Source organism: Phalaenopsis equestris, unplaced genomic scaffold, assembly GCF_001263595.1.
Source record: "Phalaenopsis equestris unplaced genomic scaffold, ASM126359v1 Scaffold203652, whole genome shotgun sequence".
NCBI lineage: Eukaryota > Viridiplantae > Streptophyta > Magnoliopsida > Asparagales > Orchidaceae > Phalaenopsis > Phalaenopsis equestris.
The window spans coordinates 49,410-67,613 of record NW_018223260.1 but is presented as its reverse complement, the minus strand read 5'-3'; the positions used below and the strand labels follow the sequence as shown (position 1 = coordinate 67,613).

Genomic DNA, 18,204 nt, shown 5'->3' with positions numbered 1-18,204 from the left:
GTAACTCAAATTACAACTACAAAGGAGAGGGGAGAGGCCGTAACTTCTACCAAATAGTTCATGTGGAGAGCCGCCCTCAGTTGTTCCTACCTCTCCTCTGTAATTTCTAGCTCTCATCTGATCCGTAAAGCAAGTATCCTGGCCCCCACATGTACTCTCGGCTCTGAACCGGTACTCTTTCTCACTATTGCTTTCTTCGGTTTCATTCAGTTAAAAAAGAAAATGCATGCATCAGATTGGGGCATTTACATACACGCCACACAATTCTTATGTATTTACATCTGTAATATCTACTTTCTTAAATCCTTAATTTCACATAAAAATATCACTATTGCAAACTTTGTAAAAGAGAAATATGCATTTTCTTGTAGAATTTATGACACCGAAGTGCTATAAATCTATAAATCAAACTTAAGGTGTTAAATATATAAATAAAAAGAATTTTGTGGCATTTATGTGAATTTCTCAATTTTTTAATATTCTTCTGATAATTGAAATTCTTGTTCTATTTTGAACAGTAGATAAGGCTTATTTGTATATACATGCAATCGGATAAGAATTACACAAGCCTGTGGATTGCTATGACCGGAATATTTAAATATTTTTTTTTCTTTTACCCATTTTAATTAATCAGTGTTCGGGCAATCCTTCAAAGTCTTTAGCTTGCTTGCTAATTAATATATCTAAAGCTAAGTCAAGTAATTTACCTATAATAAATAATAATATTGAAGTTGTCTTCGCAATAATGCGAAAATGTAATGATAAATTAGATATAGTAATCCTTTCACAAGTTTTTTATGTGCTAATGACTCTTGGCTAACGTATGCATGCCACTCAATTCTTATGTATTTACATATATAACACCTAAACTTCAATGTTTACATGTGCATGATAAGGTATATTTCACTTTTTAAAAATTAAAATAGTGTTATTTCCTTATGTGATGTGAAGAAATCTGGGTGTTAGGGATGTAAAAAAGTATAATTTAGATGTCAGATATGTAGAAATATAAATTTGTGGTTGCCAGTTGAATGGAGGAGAGCCACAAGTATATGCAGCATTAATTTCGACCACCAGTTTTTCTGGCCATTAATTTCAGGCTATTTCTGCTCAATCAAATAGCTTGGTTTGGGCAATCTCATGAGTCATTGTCTAATTTCGTCGCATTTGTCCAATCTCTCACACTTTCTAATCTTTTATGGTGAAAATGCTTTACATTTAGTATATTTTAGTTGTTAATGTTCCCTAATAGTTGCTTATTTAGATTCAAGCATTGCTAAGTTTCCCAAGCTAGTATATTTTTCCTTGTTGCTAGTATCTAACAAAAAGCATTATGTTTAATATTACTGTTGAGTGCATTAAAAAAATTATATAAAAATCTTCAGAATTTGGAATCCTGTATATATATACTCTAATGTACTTTATTTATTTTCATTTGGTGAGGGTGATATAAATTTAGGGATAATTGCATGCATGGTACCCGAGACATTGTAATTTATAAATTGATCATTTTTATCGTTCATTTAGAATTTGATTAAAATGAAAAATAGAGTTTGAGATTTGATACGTCACCAACAAATTTTCATCATCCAACATGAATCTCGAGGCATGACACAATATTTTGAATAAGAAACGTTCAAATATTGATAAAAAGTCATCCGAAGCTCCGATTTCAGCAAACTTATGGTCAAACTGACCGGCTCGATGAGACGGTCCTAATGATATCATAGTTAGTACAATCCGAGTCAAATCAAGCCCAAATCAAGTTATTAAACCACCGTTAGAAAATTTTTGGACATATTTGGAAGGTCAAACGGATGACGACACTAGTAAGTTTTTACTTGAATCGAGCATCTCGATAAGGCCAATCGAACGAGCCCAAGATCACTCAATTCTGACATCGTTAAGGCACTCAAACGTCCAATAAACGTTGCATGATCGAGAGAAACTCTTTAGACAGTCCGATCAAAATGGTTGATATTATTGCATTAATTGCACCCAGTACACTATAAATGGACCCCCACCCTTCACGTGAGGGGAAGCTGGAGTCTAGAGAGAGGGTCTGAGGCATTGAAGAGAAGCTGCAGCTTAGTATCACCGACCTCCGTCGTCTACCACCGCCGACCCCCGACGACCACCGCCGACCGTCGTCGACCACCGCCGACCGTCGTCGACCACCGCAGATCGTCAACCTTCGCTAACCATCATCGACCACCATTAACCACCATCGATCACTTTGCAATAATCAATCAAGTGAATTTCCGAAACTGGGCCAGGCCTCGTGGTTTTTCCCTTACGGGTTTTCCATGTAAAAACTTCTGGAACATCACCGCTTATTTCTCTTTTATCTGTGTGTGTGTTGAACTTTCGTATAATACTAAAACAATAGTTCGTTACTCTACCGCCGTGAATTTTCTATCACACATCAATATTTTATTGAGAATTTCAATATTTGAGGCAATTTTTGTAAAAATATGCAATGTGGTGTTGGTTTTGTAAATAGCAATTTTTGGGGTGTATTGTCTATGAATGCCCCATCAATTTAATAGTTTCCTGAAGTACTTTTAGGTATGTTTGGTTCCAAAGAATTGGAAGGAATGCATTTATTGAATTTATATTTATTTATCTTACAAGAAATAAAAACACAAATTCTTATAAAACAAATTTATAAGAGAATGCATTTTTTCCTCAATTTCTTCTCGGCCAACTAAGAGTGAGAGTAATTTTTTACTTAAATTTCAGTGTCATTAGTATTTCCATTAATTTTTTGTTTCCTTTCTTACAACCCCTTCAAACAAAAGTGAGCATCTAAAAAGGTTTTTCTTTTCATAGTTGCAGCTTTAAATACTTGTATTTAATTAATATGTGGTTTAAGAGAAATTCTAATAATGAGATTTAAGAATTTTATTGTTCATTATCAACAACAAAGCAACAACAAAAAAAAACTTGTATCCCACTAAGTGGGGTCGGCGACATTCTCCGTTGGGTCCTATTGATTGTCATATTTTCATTCAATTCTACTAAATTAAGATCAATTTTATACAATATGCCCAAGTCTTTCTAGATCTACCTCTGCCTCTCTTAACATGAGTAGAATCTAAATGATCTACTTTCCTAGCTAGAACATCAGATGGTTGACGTTTAATATGACCAAATCATCTAAGAAGACTCTCTCTAATTTTATCCGACACAAGAACTACTCCAACCCTATCACGAATATATTCATTTCATATTTTGTCTTTAAGTGGAAAGCCACTCATCCACCTATGCATTCTCATCTCGGCAACACTTAATTTTATGCTTCTCTTTTAAAGGCCAACATTATGCGCCATAGAGCATTGCAGGTCTCACCACTATCTTATAAAAGTTTCCTTTCAATCTAAGCGATACTTTCTATCACATCACACAATAGGTCAGAAGCATGCCTCCACTTCAATTAACCAATTTGAATTCTACTAATAACATCCCCATCTATATCACCATCACTCCATCACTTTGAACAATTGAACAAAAGACTCGAGATATCTAAAGCGTTCACACCTTTTAATAATTTGATCACCCGTAGTTACAACTCTGTCACTAGAGTTATTACTACTAAAATTTCATTCTATGTATTCAATTTTAGTTCTACTCAAGTGAAGGCCTTTAGACTCCAATGTTGACCTCTATAATTCAAGTTTTTTCTGAGCTTTTCTCTAATCTTATCTATAAGAAGGATATCATCAGTGAAAAGCATACACTAAAGTACATCCTCCTGTAAATCTCCAATAAGAGCACCCATAACTAAAGCAAAAGGATATGGGCTTAAAGCCGATTCGTGATGTTAGCTGATGAAATAGGAAAATAATTTGTCAATCCTCCTTCTATTTGACACAAGTAATAGCTCTAGTATACTTATCTTTAATGATATGAATATAAGTCATATCAACACGTTTTTTCTTTATAACTCTCCAAAGGATATCTCTTAGAACCTTATTGTAAGCTTTTTCTAAATCAATAAAAATCATATGAAGATCCTCCTCATTCTCTCTGTACTTCTCCATCAAACTTCTCGATAATGTATAACTTCCATAGTAGAACTACCCAGCATAAATCTAAACTGACTATATGAAATCTTTGTAATATGTTTTAACTGGTGTTCTTTTAGTTTCTTCTATAATATGTGAAATTTTTGTAATATGTTTTAACCAGTGTTCACTTACTCTCTTCCATAATCTTAAAGTATGACACATCAACTTAATTCCTCTTTAATCTGCACTCTTGTGCATCCCTTTTATTCTTAAAAATGGGGACCAAAATACTTTTTCTCTACTCTTCTCGCAACTTTTTAGTTTTTGAAATAATATTAAAGATTTTAGTAAGCCAATAAACTCCCAAATCTCCTAAACATTTCCACACTTCAATTGGGATACCATTAGGTCGTAGAGACTTTCTACCCTTAGTTTTTATTAAAGCCTCATCAACTTCTTTTTCACTAATACGATGGTAAAAATGAAATATTTTATTTTTATTAATGATATTAAGATCACTAAAGTATATCGTATTTTTAGAAATTTAATTGAAATGTTTATCAAAATAACTCACCCACTTATTTTGGGTATCTTTTTCTAAGAAAAGCACATTTTGATTTTCATCCTTAATGCACTTTACTTGAGTTAAATATTTACTTTTATTTTCTCTTTGTTTGGCTAGCTTGTACATATATTTTTCACCCACTTTAGTATCTAATCTATTATAAAGATCACTCGAAGCAGATTTTTTAGCATCACAAATTTTTCTCTTAGACTTCTTATGTGTCATTTTATATTTGTTTCTGTTCTCTAAGCTTTTATATTTAAATCAATTTTTATAACATAATTTCTTATATTTTATCTTTTCTTATATATTCTTATTTATAATTTTTTTTTGTTTTGATTCTCCAATTACAACTTTCCCACTTATTAATTTGATAGTGTTTGTTACTTTATCCCACCTAGAATTTACTTCCTCATGGACATCCCAAATTACGAAATCTTGAAGTTTACTCATAAAAATAATTTTATTTGACTTTTTTAGGTGCCCCAATCCAATTATGTGACAATACCTAATATTTGTATATTCTTTATTTTACAACTCTTTATCTTAAAATTTAGAACAGATAATCGATGTTGGGTATTTAAATTCTTACTATGAATGACCTTACAATCTTTCCATTCTCAACGATTAACATTCTCAACGATCTCTTCTTCTCATAAGAAAATAATCAATTTATATTTTATTGGATCCATTCTTATTAGTAATAATATGCTCATCTCTTTTCTTGAATAAAGTATTAGCAATAGCATAATCATATGTTAAAACAAAATCTAATATGATTCTATCTTCTTCATTCTTCACTCCAAAATCCTAGCCACCATGATTATTTCTAAAATCTTCTGCCACTCAACCGACATTTCTGTTTAAATCTCCAATTAAAAGTCTTTCTTCAAGAGGCATCATTTGTGTTAATTCTTCTAAATAATTCCATATTTTTTTCTTTGGAACCTATATCTAAACCTACTTGAGGAGCATAAGCACTTATTATATTAAAAATCTCAGTATCAACAATTTTAAGGGTTATAATTCTATCTCCTACTCTACTAATTTTTACAATATCATCTTTCAAACTTTTATCTAAAATTGCATCTACACCATTTCTAGTGTGAGTTTTACCTGATTATTAAAGTTTATAACCTAAGCTATCAATCTCCTTAGCCTTGTCTCCAACTCATTAGTTCTTGAATATATAAGATACTTATCTTTTCATAAATCATAATATCAATTAATTTCATTAATTTACATGTGAGAGTACCTATATTCCAAGATCGTATCATAATATTAGTTTTACGGACTAACTTCTTTACCTACATTCGTCCGTAATGTGGGAACCGTTACTTATTTACTACTACACCCAAGCCACCATTGTAGAGGCCTTTACACACTTGTCATTGTATTCAGGCCATACAATGTGTCGTTTCTAAGGGATGCCCTAGCATTTACACAATGATTAAATGGATTCATGCATTGATTTTTTAACAAAATTTACACTGGTTGTCAACTACCTAATGGACCCCTTCGCTTTTCACATCTGAACTTTATTCTCATTAATGTTGGGACCCCGTGAAGGCAGTGTTCGTTTATTATCATTAATAAAAAATAATAATAAATAATTTGAATCTGAATGTACTTCATCTCATCTGAACTTTATTCTCATTTCCAAATAGATGGAAAAAATTAAAATTTCTTGAAAATTTCTTCCTCTGTGATAGTCGTTTTAATATTGATATTTTCTCTATCTTATCTATTTGAGGCTAAATATTTATATATTCATGAAGCTCATTACTTAACAGACTAATTTTGTGAGTTCAAGCTCATTACTTAAACATAAGTGCACAATCAAATTACCCTTGGCGCGTTATCTTGTGAATCAAATAGCTTAGAACGGGAAACACATCACCTATGAAGATTCTAGAATAGTAACCTCTTTAGAGTTGGGATATCGATCGAGCGGCTAACCTAAATGATTGTCGAATCAATGGACAAATGTCATTCGTGCAGTCGAACAAGGAAAAGATGACCAAGAGATTGGTCAAATCAAAAGATATAGAACACTCTGACAAAAATCTACTGACAAAAAACCCAACAAAATAAGTAGACAAACGAGAGGTCGGCAACCAATTCATAAAGGGTCAAACGATTAAATAAGAACAAGGGTGTAATTATTATTTCACATTATTCTGAAGCCCTTTATAGAAATAGAGGAGATTTAAATGTAGAGAGGAATCATATACAAAAAGACGTAATTTCTCACATCTTTTTGCACATTTCTCTTTCTTTCTCACACTATGTTCCTTGGGTGTGATTCGCGAATAAATTTGGGCTCACTTCTGAACTTTTTTGTATACTTGTCTCACGCGCGAAGGAGCATCCAATCTAGTCCAAGCTGCAAGGCCTCATCTCATGATCTGCCCAAATCCCTTTGGCACTATTCTTGCATGCCAGTGAGGGATGTTGAATATCCTCGGGTCGATAGACTCTCCAATCCTCGCTGACAAGCCTATTTTCTCCTTTCACTGTTTGTTTACTTTTTCTAATCAATATGATGAAAGCATTTTTCAAGCTTGCTTGATCTAGATTGTCTACAACATCATGAGAAAATTGAGTGTCAAACAAACCCAGGGAAGTCATCAATTAGTCACAAACTCATAATACCTAAACTCTCTAGCCGCTCAGACATCGTCATTTCTAGTAGGTGAGTTTTCTGCGGCAATAGAGGGACCAAGGTAGTCGGTTGAAGGATTCAAGCTTCCAAAGGGCCAAGTGTTGTGATCACAGGTTTTGTAGAAGAGCCTTAGGTTGTCATTACTGCGGCTACATTTTCCAGGGCTGACCTAGAAGAGTTTTTCTATCCCGAAGGCAAGACTATCCTTCTATTCACCACCACCTTCATCCACTCGCCCTCATGAAATTTTTTGCCAAGCCCCTCTGAAAGTATATCTCAAATCAAAACCTTGTTTGGGATATCACTTTTGGATTTCATTGAACATTCTCCATTTTGAGTTCTTGCTGGTTAGAGAAGCAACCAATGAGGAAAAGGGAGATCAAAGTTGGTGCAAAGCGACCAGGGAAAATCCCAGGATGGCAAGCTTAGAGAGATGCCTACAATCCAATTATAACAAACAATAGCACAGAGGTTAAAGGAGTATGAATCATAGAAGTTATTTAATGCTAACTAACATTTGATCTTATTTAATTATCTCAATCTTATCACACCATAGCCTACTAATGTATGAGAATATTTGGGAATTAAAATATATACAATCAAAATACCCTTGGCCAGATCTCTTTCTAATCGAACGGCTCAAAGTGGGACACATGAAGTTTAAAAGAGTATTAGAATAATAAACAATGACATTCAGAGGTCAGATGTTGATCAAGTGATTGAAAAAGCCAGCAGTCTATTTATTTAAATGGGGGTTGAGCCAAAGGTCGTATATCGATTGACCAACTTACTCAAAGGATGGCGAACCAATAGACAAATGTCATTCGAGCAGCCGGATGGGAAAAAAAATGACATAGAGATCGACCAAATCAGAATTTGATCGACTCAAGGATCACTCAGATAATAATCGACAGGCAAGAGAACGACCAACTAGACATGTTGCAACTGCGAGACAAAGAACTAAATGACAAAGGGTCAGTTGATTAAAAAAGGAAAAGGTTTTAATTTATGTTTCATATTATTCTAAAGTTCTCTATATAAATAGAGGATGATTAAATCTAGAGTCGTAGTTAAATACTATATAGGAAAATACCTAATTTTTCACATCTTTTTGTACATTTCTCTCCTCACATTTTATTTGTTGAGTGTGAGTTATAGACAAATTTGAGTTCAACCGTAACAGATTCTGCTTTCCAAATAATTAAGCCACTTAAAGAAATTCTTAAATTCAAAACGTGATCAACTATGTAAATTCTTAGTTGATAGAAATTTAATAATTATTTTTCTTACTTTGAAAACAAATATACTATAATTTTAAATAATTTTAATGTATTATAAGTTTTTAGAAAAGCAATGACTTAAAAGGCTACATGTAAGAATTTGGTTAAAATAGCATAACTAAAAATTTGCTAATTATAAATAAAACTGTAGAATCTAGAAATAGAAAAGTTATAATTTTGTCCTCATTGATGCATGTTAGAAAATTCACTGTGCTAAAGTAACGAATTATCATCTTAGCGTTATAAGATAATACATCACACACTCAGTTAAAAGAAGATAGCTTGTAGGGACACAATAAGTTTTATATGAAAACCCCGAAAAAAAAAACCCCACAGGGCTTATCCCAGGTTAAATGTTTCACTATAGGAGTCCAGGTTGCAAATAAAGAAGGAATCCAACTACTCTGGTTAGAGGGCCTGAAGATCTTCACTTGATTAGATGGTGTTTGTTGGACATTTGAGCGCCTTAATAATTTTGGAATTGAGCGATCTTCGACTTGTTGGATTTATGTTGTCGAGACACTCGACTTGACAATAAGCTTGTCATGTTTAAATTGCATTTGACATTCCAATTATTTTTAGAAAGTTTCTAAAAGTGATTTAATGGCTTGATGGAGGCTTAATTTGACTCGGATTGGACCAATTCTAAAACTATTGGACCTGTTTCATTGAACCTATCAATTTAATTCTAAATTTGCTAAAATCTAATTTATATTTTGCTTTTACATTAATCTAAGTTTGATCATTTTTGTTCAAAAAATTATCTCGAAATTGACGCAATGCGTTAAGATTAATGCCCAATAATGAAACATGTCGACGACGTAACACTCATAAAAGTCAAATTAACCTCTCAATGACAAAGAGCTTTATGCGTGATTAGACTTGCCCAAATAATACCCACATGAATCAAAATGAGTAACGGCATGCCGCTAAAATTGGAAATTACAAATTTATAATATAAATATAATGCATCAAACACATAATAAAATTATATACACCAAAAATATCAACATGAATCTCAAGAGGGAATGACCAAGATGAAAGAGACTCCTTCCGAGGTAAGCAATCAACCTATGTCTCAAGACCGAACATGAAGCTACATCTCCAAACCCGTGATAGGTTCAAGCTCTGGAGATGGTACCCCGCTCGGTAGAATGGCAACGAATCTCATTGGATAATGAAGTGAAGTGTGAATTATCATGGAAACGAGTCTTGTCGGATACCCCACATAGGTTGCGGCAAGTTTCACCAAAGACCTTGCAAGATTGGAAGATTCGACCAAGGTGACGAACCAACCAGGTAGGCGTGACACAAGCCCAATAAGACTCGAGCCGAATGGAAAATTAGTCACGACTTACTCAACGAAAAAGATTACCGATCACATTCAACCAAGCGACCCTGCGTCAGGACCGAATGATCGCCTCACCACTCAGGTCAATCGTTCTAAAAACATCGATTAAATCGTCATGTGGTCGTACACCTCGACCGACCAACACAAACGTTGGAGGGCACAGACGCCACTTAGCCAGTCATCTCAGTCGTCTAACTTCAAGTCAGTCGACCAGCCAATTATCACTAATATTGAAATTCAAATTATATTGCAAATATGTCATAAAATCTATATAGTCAATTAGAGCCTTAATGTCATTAAAAATTGTTTCAATAAATGCTTCCTTCTTTTTGTAATTGTACAAAACACGTCTCTATAAGTACAAGGCAAAAATACGAATAAGAGGGTCTTTAACCTCTCCTTGATTCTCCCTACAGAAATTCAAAACTTATTCTACTCTCTCTCTCCTCCTCCTTTCTCTCCTTTACTCAGCTCTAACTTTCAGAGCGTGATTCACAAAGGACAAATAGGATCCGAAATCATAAAAGGTGGTGCAGGGAGCATGGATATTCAACAAATGAGAAGTGGAGCTAAGTACGGAGGAGAAAATTCTCAACGAGAGATAAGCACATGAAACCCAACAGAGACGCTACACAACTTGACATCCATTCACGAGTCCAGAGGCTGCAAGCTCGGATGACTCTCATAATGGAGTAATTCGAGTTCCTTCAGTAAGAGTGATCAGTCGCCTCATTGGGAAGCAAAACCTCAGGGGGTTCGCCCTTAGAGGCCCCCACGGGCGAACCCATATGTCCCCAACAACCAAGTTAGCAACCAGAAGATGAAGAGACAAGGTATCCCAGCACAGTGGCACTGGCCCGTTCGCATAGGCGAACAGATGATGGGAAGAGCAAATGCGGATACCTGTCTGACCGCTCTTAATTGAAACCTTCAAGACTTTTTAGAGGATACTTAGGATAGTCCAAACAACCCCCGAAAAAATAGAAGGATATGAGTAAATCACAGAGGGCAGGGACATGCATTCTTCCGTCGGTCACCAAAAAAGTAACTCTTAGTCCCGAGATCAGCGGGGAAATAACTGGGGACGCTTTGACGCAAAGTGACACGTTGACCAACCATCGACCCGATATTATGAGCGACCCCATGATTACCACAAGATGCAAGGCTTGACACCCCTCAACGTGTCGATGGTCAAAATAGTCCATATCATCTAAAATAAGGACTACTCAAACTGGGGTCGCCGCTGAACCAACCCTCAATTTCATGAGACCCGAAGAGGTACCATCAATACCATCATGATCATGGCCACGACACAGAGGAATTTTATCACCTCTGGAACCTGATCAAGGAGCACATCCACACCAAGAAGCATAAAGATTTTGTAGCAGTCAGCACAAATACACATTAATAGGGTAAGGCTCTAGTAAGAGAGCCCGCAAACGGACCTATCCAAGCAAATGAGGTCCACATGGTAGGAATAATCCCAGCCATCATTGGTGGGGGGACCGACCCTCCGGCCTCAACACACAACAATCTACCGAGATTTTGATCATACTTTCAAATACATCCAATCTGGGTCATCATGGACCATCCATTGAAGTCTATACTTAGATAGTTAGAGACTCTGGCTGATTACTAAAGTGGGCATTGGAGCTCAATGAATTCAACATCACCTACATCCTCCGGACAACAATTAAGGCCTAAGAAATCACGGACTTCCTGGTTGACTTCTTAGTTACAGCAAAGTAGAACGAAGGAGTTGCCTCTAACAACAAGACATGGAATCTATACGTCAATGGGGCCTCTAAGCAGGCAAGAGCAGGGCTAAGGCTAGTTCTATGTAGCCTCGCTAGAGAGAATCTCTACCAGTCAGTCTCAGTAGATATGTACATCACAAAAAATCAGGAAGATCATGAAGCTCAAATCATCAGACTCCATCTAGCCTATGAAATAAGCGCCTGAGACCTTCAGGTGAGGCCTTACTCCCATCTGATTCTGAGTAATGTTAACAGAGAATTCAAAGACAAAGACGAGCTAATGGCTAGATACCTCACTAAGATGAAGAAAGAAATTAAAAGATTCAAGAGCTTTTGCATCGAGCACATCAACTGAGAGGACAATCAATTAGTCAACATTCTTTCCAAATGCATATGTTTGGGAGGAATATCAAGAAAACTCACATTGCTAACAATCGACAAATCAAAAGCCATGGAGATAGCCATTGACAAGGCAAGAGATAGACGGATCCATATATCCCATATCTAGATATCGAGAAATAGAGGAGAGCGTCAAAGATCTAAGACGCCTCTGGATTGAAGTTTCCCTATACTATAAATTAGCGAAAGTTATTTAGGAAGTCTGTTACTTTGGTATACCTAAGATGCCTAAGGGAAAACGAAATCTAAGATGTGCTCCGAGAAGTGCACTATGGAGAATGTGGCAGCCATTCTGGAGTAAGAACCTTATCTTATCGCATACAGAGGCAAGGATACTTCTGGCTGACACTCCTGAAATATGTTGCAGAACTTCCAAGAAGGTGTGGTAATGTCAGAAATACGTCTCATTACATCATCAATTGGCTCGAAAGTTGCAACCAATAGTCATTCCATGGTCATTCATCATCTAAGGACTAGACATTCTCGGGTCTTTTCCTCCGTCAAAGGGCTAGAGGGAGTTCATCTTCATAGTAATCAACTAATTTTGGAAATGGGTCGAAGCAAAGCCCCTTGCTTAGATCAACGTTGAGACAGTCAGGAAATTCATATGGTCCAACCTGATTTGCAGATATGGGCTGCCGCTCATGATTAATACCAGCAATGGAACCCAATTCTCAGATTAACATGTGTAATACTTCTGCATAAAGCAGGGCATTGATCTAAATTTCACTTTGGTTCTTTACCCTAGGACGAATGGGCTAGTCGAGGCAGCTAACAAGCTCATTCTAAACATGTTAAGGAAAATGTTTGAAGGAGCCAAGGGAAGTTGGGCAGAACAGCTACTGTCAGTGCTTTGGGCAGTCCACATAATGTCATCGTCAGCTATCAGTGAAAATCCATTCATGCTGACTCACAGAATGGAGGCAGTACTGCCAGTAGAGTATGGTCATCTTAGCCAAAGGGTCGTCACGGCCTCTTCGTTCCTCGAGTATGAATTGACCGAACGGATGAAAGATAATATCGAGGGAGCACTGCTAGCACTCAACCTTATAGAGGAGACGTGAACCAATTCATTGCTCCAACAGGAGAAGATTAAGAGATGAACTGCTCGTTAATTTGACAAACATTTTAAGGAGAATTCCTTCGTCCCCAGCGACCTACTCTTAAAGAAGGTCGATCTAGTAACACGTGGACAGACGATCGACAAGCTTGACCATACATGGAGGGGTCGTACATAATTAGCTAGAATGTTTACTTGGAGCCTTTTGACTCAAAACATACACCGGAATAGAGCTCCCCAGACTTAGAGCGAGGACGATTTGAAGAGATTTTTACCTTTAAAAGACAAATGTATATATACATCTGAAAAAAGGGGTCTCGTCAGCCAATATCTAATGAAAATTTATCAATGGAATTTTGTTTTCTCAACTGATCTTACGAAAAAAACTCATAAGTTCTTTCACCGCTTGAGTAACTCAGTCGAATCAACCGAGCAGCAAGTCAGCTTTCAAAAACTTGAAAATGCATTGAGCCACCATTTCCGTTGGTCTGCTAGATCGATTCATTTAAGTGAGAGATGTGAGGAACGATTAATTTGCCTTGAGGTCAACCATTCAACATCATATATACAAAATAAAAAAGGTGAAGCAAAGGCAAACACAAGGTAAACCGTATCTTTTATTCAATCCAATAAGCAGATACAAACCACTTCAGACAACTCCTTAGACTGAAACTAACCCTCAAATAGGATGATCGGTCCATAGTATGAGTAACTACCGACAAAACCGAGGAAAGAGAACCTTATCATTTGAAAGACAAGCATACCCCTTTACCTAGAGCACCTTTATGGTGAAGAGGACAGATGGATCCGACCGACACTCTCCAAGAAATCTGACTTAACCCACTCCTTTAACCACAACCTTCCCTTATGTACAGAATGCCCCAAAAAGAACTGAATGCCCTAGCATTTTGGACACAAAGGAAGTCTTCACTGTGAACTCTTGGGGCACCCAACTCTCTCTAATCCCCCTCGGTTCAGAGGAGGAAGAAGGGAGTTGGACAAACTCTATCTAGACAGTCGTTGATGCGGGCCTAGTGGTGTAACTTTTTTATAAATCGAAATTCATACACTTAATTTGCCAATAATTTTACTTTTGTAATCCTAAAATGTGTTTCCAATATTTTATATTCACTATGATCGTAAACGCAAGTATACGTATTGCTCAAGTAATATGGGGCTCTAATGGAATCCTAAGTTTCAATCTCACATGGAGAAGGTTAAACTCTTACTTAATTAAAAGGACAATTAAAAGGACCTAAATAGATAATATAAGAACTACAACAACTAAAGTTAAATGTGAAATGCAAGTCTAACAAAACTAAATATATTATGCTAATTTTGCAAACTTAAAAGTTAAATCTACTATAAGCAGGTAAAGTAATTTTAACAAAGGTTTCAAATTTAATAAAAGCATCTTTCCCATTTACAATAATGTTGTAGCTAGTGAAGAATCAAATCTATTTTTAATTGCATGTGACAAAGGGGAGCAATAATATTCTTTAATCCATTGGTCAAGCAATAAAGGACATTGACTAATTCAGATATTTTGAATCTCAATCCATGGTTAGGCTGAGAGGATATTGGCACTCACTACAGAGCTCCCACTTCTCCCCCACCTGAGGGCTAACTATCTCACCATATGGTTTTTAAAAATCTGAACCAAATTGCTGATTTTAGCCTCTCACCCCAAAATCATGAACTCTACACCTGTCAAATAACATTTTCCTATTTATTTGTACTCAATCCTATGGAGACTTCACTCTTCCATGACATTAAAGTTTGATCCCTACTTGAATGCTAAAAACATGGTCATCCCGACTCTTATGTTTAGGCATACATTTTAAAAAATCAATTGGCCAAATTGGAAAGTAAATGAAGTTCAAGGTGAATCATCACAATTTAAGAAATTAAGATCATTTTCAAACAACTATTGATTCTTCACATCACTACTTCTTTTTGTAAAGGGAAAGACAAAGAAACTACTCAAAATTCATGGAGAAAAAATAACAAAACATAGATTTATATATATTAAAACAAGTTTACACAGCACATAATTAAAGTAAACAACTTATCTTACTCTGATCCACAAATAAATCCCTTGAAGTTCCTTTGAATCACTTCCTTCTAATTGCAATGATATGCACCCCTCTCTAAGGATTGCAAAGAAGAAGAAATCTCACACTTTCCCTCTTCTCTTACAACTCTTAAAGATGAATCTTTCAATATCTCTCAAAAGAAACTAAATAAAACTAAGTTCTCTCTTTTCTTTTTTAAAATAATTTTTCTCCCCCCCCCCCCCCCCCCCCCCCCCCATTTTCTATCAAAAATGATGATTAAATAATGTGTGGTCGAAAATTCAAGACTTCCCTTAAGAATCCCTTCAAAATTTGTCCAAATTCAATGTATTTTGCGAAATATCCGTCTCGGTGCCATTTTGGCACCAACTGGCGCCATTCGGCACTGGTCGTGCTCCATACAGGTGTGTTGGCATCGTTCGGCACTAGAGCATTTCTTTTGCCCTTTTTGCTCCTTTTTAATCCAAATCCTCAAATTGAGTATACCTGCATCAAAAACATGAAAATACATAAAAACATGAAAATACATATACATTTTCTTTAAAGTGCAATTTCACTAAAAATGACCAAATATAGGCATTAAAAATATATAAAAAATTGAAAATTTTTTCGTGTCTCTCTCTCTAAGATCGAGTTTGGGTCCCTTCCAAATGGGCTTAAGAATTCCTTCACACCCTGAAACCTCTATTCAGAAAGTAGAAAGCTGTCGTGATCAAAAGGAATCCTTACCCACACTCTCGCAAGGTTCTGACTATGCAACACAGCCATAGACAACCAGAAAAAGCGGGTGTGAACCCCGTTGCCATGGAATGTGCTATGTTTTTTTTTCTTAGAAGCTCAGGCAAGGAGGTGCCAAGAGACATAATGAACCCCACACGGTCGACAATGACGATAGAATGATGCATTGTCCTCCAGAGGTGGTGAGTTTAGCACCTCCTCCAAAAGTCCACCCCGCCCATTCGCGGGAAGGGTCTCTAATCGGGCATCTATCTCGACACGGGCGAGGTTCGATACCTGCCACAAAAAAAACCCTCCCCTTTGATACTCGACTCATAGAAAAAAATTAAAATGGAAACTTCAACCTCAAGACAGTGAGAACCCACATCAATAGAGGATCTTCTCCACCACATGTTGTGTAAGGAGCCATTCGACAACTCCCCACCCTCATGTATTCAACACTTATGTTGAAAATGCAAGGATACGGTGAAAATCTCCTCTCTTTATATAGGGAGAAAAAGTCCACTATTCAAGGGGGGCCACCTTCCAAAAGTCATTGAGTTAGCGCATTGATGGGACATCACAACGTTTTATTTCCCAGAAAGAAAACAAAATGTCGCCATCAAGCAGCCTTTAATGCATCTCCAGTAAAGGCGTCAGGTGTGAAGTGGTCCCGAGACACAAAATTTCGCCGGCCAAATCTCACTGAACGAGTAACCTTATCGATCAAACTGCAGCCAAGAGTGATGAAATGGGCATTATCGACTTGTCGGCGACAAAAAAAACCATAGCACAGATGAAGAGCCACAAAAATAAAGTACAAGGAAAGAGAATCTTGTCAGAAATATTTAAAAAAAAGTAATTTTATTCATTTTAATTGAGAGATACAAGACACTTTCAATCGACAAATGTACCAGGTACACCCTTTTACAACTTGTGACTGAGTCAATAACTTGAAAAGAGCGAAGACCCTAAGTGGGTCACTAGGAGCTTGACTCTTTTAATCATCATTATTTTAGAAATGCCCCTGGCAACCATCGTCAGATGGAAGTGAAAAAAGTTTAGGAGTCACAACCCGTGATAAAAGAAGACTACAAGTTTATCACTTTAGGCAACACACCGTCGGGTGGACGTGATCTTCCCTGGGCATATGTTGGACCCATGCTTCACCCACAAACCATCACATCCAAAGCTCAGGGTAAAGGGGTAATCGGAGGCCATATTTAAACTAGTCTCGATAGAAGATCAAAAAATTTCCTAGAGGATTAGTCGCTCATGTCGATCCAGGTAGCTTCTGAAGACCTATGCTCTCATCAAGAACATACCTTCGCTACCGCTCTCTCAATCCATTCTCTATCAGAGACGAAGGGTCAGTGCCCTTCACAAATTTGAACAAGAGAGGCAAATTTTTGGGGGTCATTGATACACCAATGATACACCTTTTTGGGGGTCATTGATACACCAAAAGTATATGCATTTTTAGACTCATATTTTATACCTATTTTTGATGATATTGCACTTTAATGAAAGGTATTTTGATGTTTTCTTGCAAGTTGTTGATTTTTATTGCTTAAAGCAAAAATGACGTTTTTGAAGAAATGCTCAGAGCCGGCAGCGCCAAGGGAAGTGTTTTTGAAGAAATGCTCAGCGCAGAACAAATTAACATGGAGATTTTTTACTCAGCGCCAGACTAGCACCGACAGCGCCAAAGGCGCTGCAGACCCCATTTCTAGAAGGTTCGATGTATTTGGATGATTTTTTGAAGAGTTTTTGGTGGCACCTTTTGGAGAACCGACCTTGATCTCTATTTGGGGCCAAATTTCATCAGAAAAAGTGCTCCTCTATGTTTTTCACTCCTCTACTTTTATTTTTCGCACCACATCATTCCATTCCACTTCCATATTGGAGTCAATTGGTGATTTTATTTTCATAGTTTAGAGTTTTTGTGGTGAGATTTAGTGTGAAACTTTTTGTAAGAGTGTTGGAGAAGGAGAAAAGTGAGAGATATCTTCTTCCTGCATTTCTAAGGAAAGGCTACAAAGGATTTGCTTCGAGAAAGAGTTTTCAGATAAGTATTGTTTGTTTATTAGTGTTGTATAAACTTTCTTTTATATATGATATTTGTGTTTTGTTATTTCTTTCTCATGAATTCTGAGTAGTTCCCTTTATCTTTCTCCTTACTCTGAGATATGGTGAAATGAAGAGATAATATGAATGTGCCAATATTAAATTATAAAATAAATTGTGATGAATTTGCAACTCCAAACTTAATTTACTTTTTGATCTGGCCAATTGAATTGTTAAAATATGTTGTGAAACATTTGA

General features: G+C 36.3%; 1 protein-coding gene across 1 annotated transcript in view; it reads left to right on the top strand.

The window, feature by feature from the left end:
- The window catches only part of LOC110036198 (beta carbonic anhydrase 2, chloroplastic-like), a 39,165-nt gene continuing 20,961 nt past the window's right edge, over window positions 1-18,204 (top strand). Inside the window, exon 1 of the mRNA XM_020740589.1 lies at window positions 1-171. Coding sequence (XP_020596248.1) covers window positions 61-171 — 111 coding nt within the window. The 5' untranslated portion in view covers window positions 1-60. The remainder of the gene's footprint in view (window positions 172-18,204) is intronic.